We start from the raw sequence: 12,542 nt of genomic DNA on the forward strand, positions 1-12,542 counted from the left end.
TATGGGGTACCAGTGTACTCAGGATGAACTTGACGACAACTTTTGGGGTCCAATTTCTCCTGTTACCCTTGTGAAAATAAAAAAATGCGGGCTAAAAAATCTATCTTTTTTTGAGGAAAAAAATGAATTTTTATTTTCATGGCCCTGCATTATAAACTTCCGTGAAGCACTTAGGGGTTCAAAGTGCTCACCACACATCTAAATAAGCTCCTTGGGGGGGGGGTCTAGTTTCCAAAGTGGGGTCACTTGTGGGGGAGCTCCAATGTTTAGGCACACGGGCTCTCCATACGCGACATGGTGTCCGCTAACGATTGCAGCTAATTTTCAATTCAAAAAGTCAAATGACGCTCCTTCCCTTCCGAGCCCTGCCGTGCACCCAAACAGTGGTCCCCCCCCCCCCAACATATGGGGTTTCAGTGTACTCAGGACAAATTGGACAACAACTTTTGGGGTCCACTTTCTCCTTTTACCCTTGGGAAAATAAAAAAAAATTGTTGCTAAAAGATAATTTTTGTTACTAAAAAGTTAAATGTTCATTTTTTTTCTTCTATGTTGCGTCTGCTGCTGTGAAACACCTGAAGGGTTAATAATGTGGTTTTGATCAGCTTGAGGGGTGCAGTTTTTAGAATGGTGTCACTTTTGGGTATTTTCTGCCATATAGACCCCTCAAAGTGATTTCAAATGTGAGGTGGTCCCTAAAAAAATGGTTTTGTAAATTTTGTTGTAAAAATGAGAAATTGCTGGTCATCTTTTAACCCTTATAACTTCCTAACAAAAAAAAATTATTTTCCAAAATTGTGCTGATGTAAAGTAGATATGTGGGAAATGTTATTTATTATCCACCTGTCCCCCCGCTATTCCCCAGCTTCTCCCCTCTGTCAATCCCTTCACTGGCTCCCAATTGCCCAGAGACTCCATTACAAAACCCTAACCATGACATACAAAGCAATCCACAACCTGTCTCCTCCATACATCTCTGACCTCGTCTCCCGGTACTTTCCTGCACGCAACCTCCGATCCTCACAAGATCTCCTTCTTTACTCCCCTCTTATCTCCTCTTCCCACAATCGCATACAAGATTTCTCTCGCGCATCACCCCTACTCTGGAACTCTCTACCACAACATATCAGACTCTCACCTACCATCGAAACCTTCAAAAAGAGCCTGAAGACCCACCTCTTCCGACAAGCCTATAACCTGCAGTAACCACCGATCGACCAAACCGCTGCACGACCAGCTCTACCCTCGCCTACTGTATTATCACCCATCCCTTGAAGATTGTGAGCCCTCGCGGGCAGGGTCCTCTCTCCTCTTGTACCAGTTATGACTTGTATTGTTTAAGATTATTGTACTTGTTTTTATGTATACCCCTCCTCACATGTAAAGCGCCATGGAATAAATGGCGCTATAACAATAAATAATAATAATTAACTATTTTGTGTCGCATAACTCTCTGGTTTAACCGAATAAAAATTCAAAATTTGAAAATTGCGAAATTTTCAAACTTTTCGCCAAATTTCCCATTTTCACACAAACGCAAAAATTATTGACCTAAATTTACCACCAACATGAAGCTAAATGTGTCACAAATAAACACTCAGAATCGCTAGGATCCGTTGAAGCATTCCTGAGTTATTACCTCATAAAGGGACACTGGTCAGAAATGCAAAAAATGGCCCGGTCATTAAGGTCAAAATAGGCTGGGTCATGAAGAGGTTAATAAGGGGCAAGTATCGCTTTTCAAATTTTACTATTCATATTATGAACATTCTAGGATTTTGTTATATATCTTTGATATAATTTGTACTTGTTTTTTTGGTGAATTTATTCACAAATACAAAAAATAGAATCCAGCAGCTACAGCCAAAATGTTACATGTCAGATAAACACTCACTTGTCAAGAAAAAAAATAAAATCTGAACTTATTTTATTTTCACTTACAAATGATTACTATTTTCATTTGCGCAATACAGTTCACTCTTGACTGGAGGATGGACTACACTTTTTACACACTAAATACATCAGTTTTCCCATCACCCCCACATACGTCTATATCTGTTTTTATGTTTTTCAATCCATAATCAAAGTGTTTGATTTTCAATATTTACCAGAATCAGAAAGCAGATTTTTCAGTATTTTCTTTTCAGTGCTTGGCAAAAAAAATCATTTTCTAGCCCCATCAGGATAGAACTACATGATCAATGTACAACCTTTTGTAGTGGAGTTAAGTGTGTAGAAAATGAAAACCAGACCACCGTTAATTTTTCAACACATGTCTATTTTCAAATACATAAATACTGTTACTAATAGATGAGTACCAGTGGAAAGTTTAGTGTAGCCACACAAGGGTGTACAGCACTCATCTTCATTTGTGCTTAAACAGTTGAGTGCTTCACTCAAAGTTTACGACAACCCTGATTTCTCAGTCAGATAACATGATATAAATAAGACACAATGGTTTGTTTTTTGTTTTTGTACCTTTGGCCTCTTCAATACCTGGATAACCTTAGACCCATAACGGTGGAGGATTACGTAAATATTACTGCAGATGGTAGAAATAACGGCCATATCGCCCTCCACCATTAGTATTTCTAGAACTCTCACAATAAGGTTTGGTATTGTCCAGAAGAATTATGGTCATTTAGGTCCAAATCACAGAATTTCCATAGATTTATTTATGGATACTAATTATCCAGATTTTACCCAAATAATGTACCAAAAAAATCCAGCAAAACAACAAGGAATCAATACGAAGAACTTAAAGAGGTTGTTTGGTCTAAGAACCAAAATGTTCAGTTATTCTGACTGCAGACTACCAAATTGTGTCCGTACGTGACGTGCACACTATCATGATTCCCCTATATTCCATGTGCGAGTGGGCAATTTGCATACTTGCAAACATGTGCCATTTATTATAACCCAGCTTCTCTATTCTCTTGGAGAGAAGCCAGATGAGATGAATCTGCACGTGATCGCAGGTACGCAAGCCTCATATGTGATCAAGTGACATCCCACTCACATGGGGCATAAAGGAGAATTGTGAATGTGCCCTTCGCACCTTGTCACACAGTTCAAATGCAGACTCTGCTTTTTAGATCTGTCAACCCCTTTAAGGTGAGGGAAAAAGTAGTTTGTGGGAAGAAAAACTCTCGTGCTTATGTTGTCATAAGCTTTGTGTTAAGGCAGACAAGCCTTACACATCTTGTGTTTTTATTTCTAATAAAAGCAAAAACACATTGCTCCCAGTACCAGCACCAGCAAGTCCTAGAACTTTGCCGTCTTTTTATATATATTTATTTGTAACAATTTTCCTACACAAACTGTTGCCAGTGTTTGGGCCTACTGATAGTTCGTGATGGCTGAGCCTTGAACACTGCTCCTGCCAGTGTTCTTCCAAGTACCCTTTAGAACCACTTGGAAATATAAAGAATTATGGCGAGTTTGGAAACTGTTTGTTAAATGATGCTACTGGCCACTCTTTTGTGATTGTTTGCAGTTTCCTCTCCCAGTACATTTTCTTTTTGTTCAGGATCTCCATTTTTATTCGGTGTTCGACCTCAGCCATTTCACATTCACGCTCGATTTGTTGCACTTTAGCCACATGCACCTCATTCATCTGAATGAACTGCAGCTGGAGGATGGACATCTGCTGATGATGCTCCTCCTCATGCATCTTTGTCATGATGCCATTCTGTGCTGGTTTGCTCCTATAGGTCCTGTTAGCCGTTATCCTTGCACTGGAGCAGGAAGGTGATGCCAGATTTCCTTGGCATTTTTGCATGTTGACCATATTAGACTTTCCAGGTGAATACATGTCTCTTTCCGGGATGACAAAGGATTCTAGGTAATAAACAGACACATATTACAAATAAAACTTATGTATTTATAGTCTCTAATGAAATGTACCTTTTTTTTTTTTTTTTTTTTTTTTTTTATAACAATAACACGCATGATCTGCACAGACTTAAAACATTGCTTCCATGAATGCAACAGTATGAGGATTTTTGTTCTGGTAATTTATATGTAGTGTGGCGTGGCTAAGGGTCATATAGTCAATCGGAGATGTGTCTCAGAGATGGCTTGTCTCTGTGATGTAGCCCGGAGTGTTTTCTTTAGTGCACATAAGCACTAAGGGATGTCACCGTACCTCTGTGTTTCAGGACTTGAGTTTATGTCACAGTCACCTGATGGGTTCGTGGGTGTGGTTATACCTATATAATGTGGGCTACTGCTTAACACAGGGCTGTATGTGGGGAGGGGGAAGCCTCCTGTGTGTTGAGGCTCCAGGACTGAGCCTGAAGTACTGGACAATTGTACTTTGTTTTGCCTGAGCTAAAGGCTATTTTCTTTTTGTTCTCTTTTGTTTGTGGGTTTGTGAAGCAATAAACCCTGTGAACTTTAAAAGCAACGTGCCTCCTGATTGCCACCCATTACAACTAAGCGAGTACAATCCCTACAATAGTAACTGATGAGTCCATCTTAAACACAACCTGTCAGTCAATTCATGCTATCCACAGGCAGAGTCTGCATGGTTGCAGCAAAGTGTGTTTTTCTCTGAAACGCTTCAACATTTCAGTGAAAATGCAGTTTAAAATTCCTGACTGGGGACATAGGGAGAGATGAGACCATTTACAAGATTTATTTCTTAATTTCTGATTTCACTTGTTTCTGGGCCTTGCATATTTGCTCCAGTTGCAAGGCAAATCCAGCCTTCTAGCTGCACAGCAAAGCTGCGCTGGGTCTCTTAAGGGTAGGTATGTGCTCATGGCATGTTTTTCCTGTAGTGTCTTCTGTGACATTTTTTGCATTGTTTTTATAGGAGCATGGTGGCATCCAAGTAGAAACTGTCAGAAGAATTGACCAGTCACTACTTTTTAGATGGTTTTCAAGGCTGAAACAATTAAGATGTTATAAAAGACACATTTGCTCAGCAAGACCTTGTCACATTGCTGTGTATGCTTATTCTATTTGGCATTTTTGTTGCAATTTTTTTTAGGCTGGTTCCAGGCAGATTATGCCTTAAAAAGATGTGAACATACTTTTAAGGACACAATGGCTCACTCTCTGGGCAATCACATAATCACTGGGTCTGGAGAAGTACTGTAAGCACTTTGTAATCTGTATACACAGAGCTCCTTCAGAGCTGTCTTCTCTATAGGGAGTCAGTCTGTGTCTGACAGCCGGTTTCCCACTCCTGCATGATCTCCTGCAGCTGCTTACTAACTATACAGTGATGTTTTAGAGCATTATTGCAAAAAAATGCATGGACAACCATGACATTTGAAGTCTATTGGTGGTCCAGAAGTAGCTAAACAGTGCTTTTGGGAAACCTTTATCAATACTGTCTAATTCTTATGCACATTAGACTAATGTAGGCTGAACCTGCAGATATCGGCTGACAGTCCTCCTGTGTGTATGTGGGGGGACGCCTAACTTTCTCCCGACATCTGATGTTGAAGGACAGAAGGGTCTGGCATGTTCAATTTTGGATTGTCAATTTGTTCTTTTTTTTTTTTTCCAAGTTAAGTCCATCGCCACACGAGGTTGGTAGCAGCTTCCTCATTGTAAACACAGGACTGCTTGGCTGAGAAATGATCCTAATTATGAAAGTGAAGAAACGCAGCTATTGTGTATGGGGCCTTAGTGCTAGTTTAAATTGTAGTCTTTAAATGTGGTGCCTGCTATTTGATAAATCTGTCATCTTTTAAGACTGTCTAATGGTTGTTTTTTCTGTTTTTTTTTCCTAGTTTTTGTTTTAAGTGGGTGGAGATGGGGATACATAAATAAATATGCCACCATTCATACCAACTTGTATTTTCTTGATTAACATTTATCAACTTTTTGCTTGCCACATTCCTACAGTGAGCAAATGTGACATGTAAGAAAAAAATACATTTTATAGAATGGCCTATTTGTTATAGTTTTGTGGATTTTTTTGCAATTTCAATGAAAAAATGATGAAATTACAAAATTCTAATTTAAAATACATCAAGTAATTTAATTTGCATTTTTTTCAGCAAGTTCTAACTGTACAGTTCTTTAAGAAAATATTGACAAAATGTACCAAATTTAGCTTAGATCTCTCAACTTCTCACAAAACAGCAACAAAGGAAAATTCGTTCTACTCAGATTTGCCGAACTATGTACAGATATGACAATTTTAGTTACCCTATATAAATTTATTTTTCTGAAAACTATCAATGCTTATGCTTTGCTACAGAAAAATTTGTTTGGTCTAAAGCCCCCGTCTCACATAGCGAGATCGCTAAAGCAGCACCGATTTTGTGACGCAACAGCGATGTCGCCTGCGATCTCGCTACATGTGACACATAGCGGCTACCGGCCCCCATGCTGGATATCGGTGATCGTGCTGGAATGTCCTGGGCCATTTTTTCATCGTCGGCGTCCTGCTGGCCAGCATGCATCGCTGTGTTTGACGCCGACGAGCGACCGCATTGGTGACACAGAACTCAGGGACGCAGGCTGGAATCGTTCAGAATAGCTGCTGTGTGACAAGGTACCAACGACCGCCGAGGTCGTTATATGGATTGCCGGATCGTTGCTGCGTCGCTGAAGAGATCTGCCTGTTTGGCAGCTTACTAGCGACCATTTAGCGACGCACCAGCGATCCTTACCAGGTTGTATCGTTGTTGGGATCGCTGGTGCATCGCTATGTGAAACGGGACCCTTAGGCTGGGCCATCAAAATCAGTTGACTATTAAGGCCCCATACACAGTCTAATGTCAGCTGAACAAACTGACACTGGGAAAGGAGGTTCCAGCTTTTCTGATTTCAGACTGCTGATTCTTTTGTTCTTTAATAGTCAAGCTGCTGTCATAGGAGTCGATCAGTGGCTGTTATCAAGAACAGCAGCAATGTGCAAAGAGAGCTTTCCTCTCCTGTTTAAGGAAGAGTCAGGTGAGATAGCTGCAGGTTCAGTTGATTATTGCCTTGCAGCTATCTAAAGGGTACTTCACACATAGCGAGATCACTGAAATGTCACAGGTTTTCTGACGCAACAGCGACCTCGTCACGTGTGACACATAGCAGCGACTGACTCCCCGCTGTGATATCGCTGATCGTGCTCGAATGTCCTAAGCCATTTGTTGATCGTTGGGAGTCCCGCTGGCCAGCATGCATCACTGTTTGACGCCATAACGACAAGCGACCTCGCTGGCGACTCAGAACTCAGGGACGCAGGCGTGATTTTGCTTTTCCATGCCCCCTCAGCTCCAATTGGTGGTCTCAAATTAGGATCTTGTAGCGTTTCCCTTTATAGGTCAGCTATCAATTATATGCAATCATAACATTTAACATGTACAGTTATAATAATCGCGTGTCCCCGTGTCAGTGACTTGATGCACGAATAAATAGCGCACTAGCGACTCAGACAGGGACGCTGAAGCAAACCGCGTAGTGATAGCGCAGTAGTGTCCACCAATTGGTGCAAAGGGACGTGGAAAAGGCAACGCTGGAAAATGTTACAAATGAAAATACAAAGCTGATGCACTCACCAAATTGAGATTGAAGGAACAGAGTATTGGCACTGGGGGGAATGTCCCAAACCAAGGTCCTAATTACTCGGTATGCTGCACGGATCCTGGTCAACGGGGCGATCCTCAGGCGTCCGCAGGTATAAGATAAAAGAAAAAAAATAGTCTGGTGCCGGCGCTCCTGAAAAAAGTATGTGAGATCGGCTTACTTGAAAGATTTTTTTAAAGATTTTTATTCTATAGAGTAGCAGTAAAATCAACGCGTTTCGGCTTAAAAAAGCCTTCATCAGGTAAAATATACTTGTATTTTTTAAGCCAAAACGCGTTGTTTTTACTGCTACACTTCAGAATAAAAATATGTAAAAAAATCTTTCAAGTAAGCCGAACTAATTAATTATACTTTTTTCGGAGCGCCAGCACCAGACTGGATTTTTTTTTTCTTTTACTCTGCTTATACGGTTTGTTTCCACAGAATATCAGTGACCTGTTATTTGGCTATCCAGGACGACGTTTGTACCAGCCGCTTCAGTTCCGCCTCGTCCCGCCACTTAGCCATCCAAACTTCTGCATTACGCCAGTTCCATTGGAGTCAGCTTCCACTTGCATACCCGAGATTATCTGGTCACAGTCGGTGCCAGCTTCTACCCGTATACCCAGCTTCCGCCAGTCAGCTCTACCATACCTTTATATTTTGGTTACCTGTTTATCCCGCTGGGACAGCTGCCACGTGTCTAGGATCTAACTGGAGGTGGTACCTGTGTCCTCCTGGTACTCCATTCAGATCCTGATCGAGGGGTCTTACTACTCCTGCGGATCACTAGTCACGCCACAGTCTGAGCCCACCGGACCGTGGTTCAGAGGTTCCACTCAAAAAATAAACGAATGTGAACTTCACCACCTGTGCCTCCGTTTCCATTCGCTACAGATTGCACCGGCCATGGAACCCGCTGGAACCCAGAGACCTCTGGCTGTGGCGCTTTGTAAAGAGGTGACCAGTCTGAGGGATCAGCAGGACAAGATTACGACTTTTATACGCAACTGGTCTACCCGCATGGATTCCCTGATGTCCCCGTCTGCACCTGACCGGTTACCAGTACCCAGCTACCCACCTGTACGGCAAGTAAAGGCCCTCGCCTGTCAGCCCCCACTCGCTTCCTTGGCAATCCCACTCAGTGTCAAGGGTTCATCAACCAGTGCACGCTGCAATTCGAACTCCTGGGGCAAATGTTTTCTTCTGACCGAACCAAGGTGGGCTTCATAATGTCACACCTCGGTGGAGAGGCCCTTGCCTGGCTGAATCCGCTCTGGGAGAGAGGGGATCCTCTGGCTAGTAATCTCCAGTCTTTTCTAGAAGCATTCCACAGGACCTTTGATGAACCTGCTCGCGTCACCTTGACAGCCTCAGCCCTTCTACTCTTATGACAGGGGACTCTTACCATGGCCTAGTATGTCGCTCGGTTCCGCACTCTGTCATCTTCATTATCCTGGAACAATGAGTCCCTGGTGGCCACCTTCTGGGAAGGTTTGTCAGGTAGAATAAAGGATGAGCTGGCGGGAAGGGACAGGCCTACCACCTTGGACGACTTGATATCCCTGGCGACCTGGATAGATCTGCGATTTCAAGAACGTTCCAAGGAGTCCAAACAGGAGAAGAGGTTCTACCACTTGGGTCCTAGTTCTCCTAAATCAGCTACCTCGTCTTTCTCCCCTGCAGCCATGGAGGTTGTATGGGTAAGTTTGGCCAGCCGTCATCAGAAGGCACGTCACGAAGAGGGCAGCTGCTTCTATTGTGGTAGTCTTGAGCATCAGATTGGTACCTGCCCAAAGAGGTCGGAAAACTCCAGTGCCTAGGCTCGGTAGGAGAGGCCACCCAAGGTAGAGAACATTCCTCTCCATCAATGCAAATCTCTGGTCTCCGTGTCCTTCGGAGCTATAAAATTTTCTGAACTTTGCTGGATTCTGGAGCCGCCGGGAACTTCGTTCTGAAGGCGGTTGTGGATCATTACCGCTTACCAGACCAGCGTCTTCCTGACCCATTGCGGGTGACTGACCTCTGACCGAGCTCATCCAGTTTCTGACTGATCCTGTGGAACTCCGGGTAGGTCTAACGCATTCTAAAAGAATCCGTTTTTATGTGTTTCCTGGGTTGTCTCACCCCTTGCTTCTAGATCTACCGTGGTTTCCTAACCTGGAGAACAGGAGAGGTTCTGTGTTGGGGAGAATCCTGTATGGATCGATGTCCAACTCAGATTCAACCTGTTTCGCCTCCAGTTCAACCAGTTGCCCTCCCAGCGGGTTACCTTCTCCTTATTGGTCCTTCTCTGATGTCTTTGGGAAAAAGGAGGCAGAGATACTACCACCACACAGGTCGTATGATTGTCCGACTGATCTCCCCGGAACATCCCCCCCCCCCCTCGCGGGAGTTTATCCTCTTTCTCAAGCAGAGACTCAAGCCATGTCTGACTACATCCAAGAGAACCTAGCCTGAGGATTTATCCGGAAGTCATCTTCACCGGTGGGAAGGACGGATTCCCTCGGCCCTGTATCTACTATCGGGGCCTAAACCAAATCACGGTAAAAACAGGTATCCATTACCTCTTATTTCAGAGCTGTTTGATCGTCTCCGAGGGGCCAGGATCTTCACCAAATTGGATCTCAGAGGGGCCTACAACCTGATCCAAATTCGAGAAGGAGACGAATGGAAAACAGCCTTCAACACATGAGATGGCCACTACAAATACCTGGTAATGCCATTTGGCCTAAGCAATGCACCCACGGTTTTTCAGGAAATTGTAAATTATATTTTCAGGGATCTGCTCTATACATGTGTTATAGTTTACCTGGACGATATTCTGATCTTCTCTGCAGACTTGATCTCGCACTGGAGGCAAGTATGCCAGGTCTTACAAAGACTCAGAGAGAACAGCCTTTATGCCACATTTGAGACATGCCTCTTTGAACAATCCTCTTTGCCTTTCCTTGGTTGCATAGTGTCCTCCGCAGGATTACAGATTGATCCGGAGAAGTTATCTGCTGTCCTCAAGTGGCCTCGTCCATCTGGGCTGAAATCCATACAACGGTTCCTGGGGTTCGCCAACTACTACCGGCAATTCCACACTATTCCACCCGAGTGGCACCCATCTCAGCTTTTACCCGGAAAGGTGTAAACTCCAAGGAATGGACCCCCGAGGCAGAGGAGGCCTTTGTTTCTCTTAAAAAAAGCCTTCTCTTCCGCATCCGTTCTCCATCGTCCGAATTCTAATTAACAAATTTTTCTGGAGTTAGACACTTCCTCCATAGGTTCTCACTCAGAAATAGTCTACCGGTCGGATGGTCTCCTGTGAGGTTTTTTCTAAGGTTTTTTCCACCGCAGAAAGGAACTACTCCGTTGGAGATAGGGAACTGTTGGCAATTAAGGTGACCCTGCAAGAATGGAGACATCGCCTTGAGGGAGCTGTTCATCAGGTAATCATTTTCACCTATCAAAAAAAACCATGCTTGCCTCCAATCTGCACAAAGGCTGAATCCCCATCAGGCCCAGTGAGCCTTGTTTTTTGCCCGATGTAATTTTGTTCTTCATTTCCATCCAGCTGACAAAAATAAGGCAGATGCACTCTCCAGAGCCTTCCTGTCTCCTGACCTTGAAGTAGAACCTCAACACATCATTGAACCGTCAAGGTTAGTACCTGTAGCTTCTGTTAATCTGGCCCAGCTTCCCCCTAGAAAAACTCTCGTGACCACCTCAGAACGGAACCGTGTCCTTCGGTGGGATCACTCTTCCAAGTTAGCCGGTCAGAAAAAGACTGCAACTCTTTACCCGTTAGTACTGGTTGCCCAACATGGGCAAGGATATTCAGAAGTATGTTGCAGCCTGTCCTTCGTGTGCCCGTAATAAGATTGCTAAACGCCTGCCAGCCGGTCAGCTTAAGCCTCTTCCGATTCCTTCCGCTCCCTGGCAGCATATTGCGATGGATTTCATCATGGACCTTCCCATCTCTTCCGGCTGCTCTGTTGTTTTGGTCGTCATGGATCGCTTCTCTAAGGTGGCTCACTTTATCCCGCTACCCAGTCTTTCCTCTGTTCCAGAACTTGCAAATTACTTTATTCAGCATATTTTTTTGTCTCCATGGATTCCCTCTCCACATCGTGTCTGACAGGGGTGTCCAGTTCTCCTCGAAGTTCTGGAGAGCCGTCTGTAAACTAGTAAAAATAGAACTGAACTTTTCTTCAGCGTACCACCTACATTCCAATGGGCAAGTGGAGAGGACCAATCAAATCCTTTCTGGATTGCCCTGCTACTTCGTCAACGCGCATTATGATGACTGGGTAGAGTTGCTGCCCTGGGCAGAATTATCCTACAACAATCACGTAAGGCTAGTTTCACATTTGCATCTTTGTGCGCTGCGCATCGTGCGCAAGTAGAAACGCATGCAAAAGCGCATCATGCGTTTTTTGCATGCGTTTGCGTTTTTTATGCGCATTTGTTTTCTAGGGGTTAAAACCAGTGTCCACACATGTTTCCGCCAAAAACGCATGCGCACAAAAACGCAGACGAATGTATGCCCATGCCTGCATTACCACAGACTTAATGCGTTATTTTGTCACATTCCGTGCGCAAGCGTGCACATGCGTTTTTTTTACGCCTTTCGGCAGACCCGAAAATGCAACAGGTTGCGTCTGGCACACCTTTAAAAACCGCATGCGCCCAAAAACGCATACGAACGCGTGCAAACGCAAGACCATTCACACACCATGTTAAACATAGGTACACATGACACATGCGCATGGACGCGCACGAAGCGCTGCGCAAAAAAAGCTAATGTGAAGCCACCCTAAGTGAATCTTCTGGAAAATCTCCCTTTCAGATTGTCTTTGGACTCCAACCTGGAATCTCACTTCCTATCTCTGGACCATCTGGCGTTCCTGCAGCCAATACCTTTGCGTAAGAATTCTCTAAGGTGTAGAGTGACACCAAATTGGCTTTGGAGAGAGCCTCTCAACGTATGAAGAAGCTTGCAGATAAGAGATGTCTGGATGCCCCCACTTTTC

At 43.8% G+C, this 12,542-nt stretch overlaps 1 protein-coding gene across 3 annotated transcripts in view; it reads right to left on the reverse strand.

The window, feature by feature from the left end:
- Positions 1-1,910: 1,910 nt before the first annotated feature.
- The window catches only part of MSANTD3 (Myb/SANT DNA binding domain containing 3), a 69,798-nt gene continuing 59,166 nt past the window's right edge, over positions 1,911-12,542 (reverse strand). For all 3 annotated transcript variants that reach the window (XM_073587831.1, XM_073587829.1, XM_073587830.1), the window contains one exon: positions 1,911-3,840. In XM_073587831.1, coding sequence (XP_073443932.1) covers positions 3,431-3,840 — 410 coding nt within the window. In that variant the 3' untranslated portion in view covers positions 1,911-3,430. The remainder of the gene's footprint in view (positions 3,841-12,542) is intronic.

This window comes from Dendrobates tinctorius, unplaced genomic scaffold (assembly GCF_039654945.1).
Source record: "Dendrobates tinctorius isolate UK_male_01 unplaced genomic scaffold, ASM3965494v1 ptg000102l, whole genome shotgun sequence".
Taxonomy (NCBI): domain Eukaryota; kingdom Metazoa; phylum Chordata; class Amphibia; order Anura; family Dendrobatidae; genus Dendrobates; species Dendrobates tinctorius.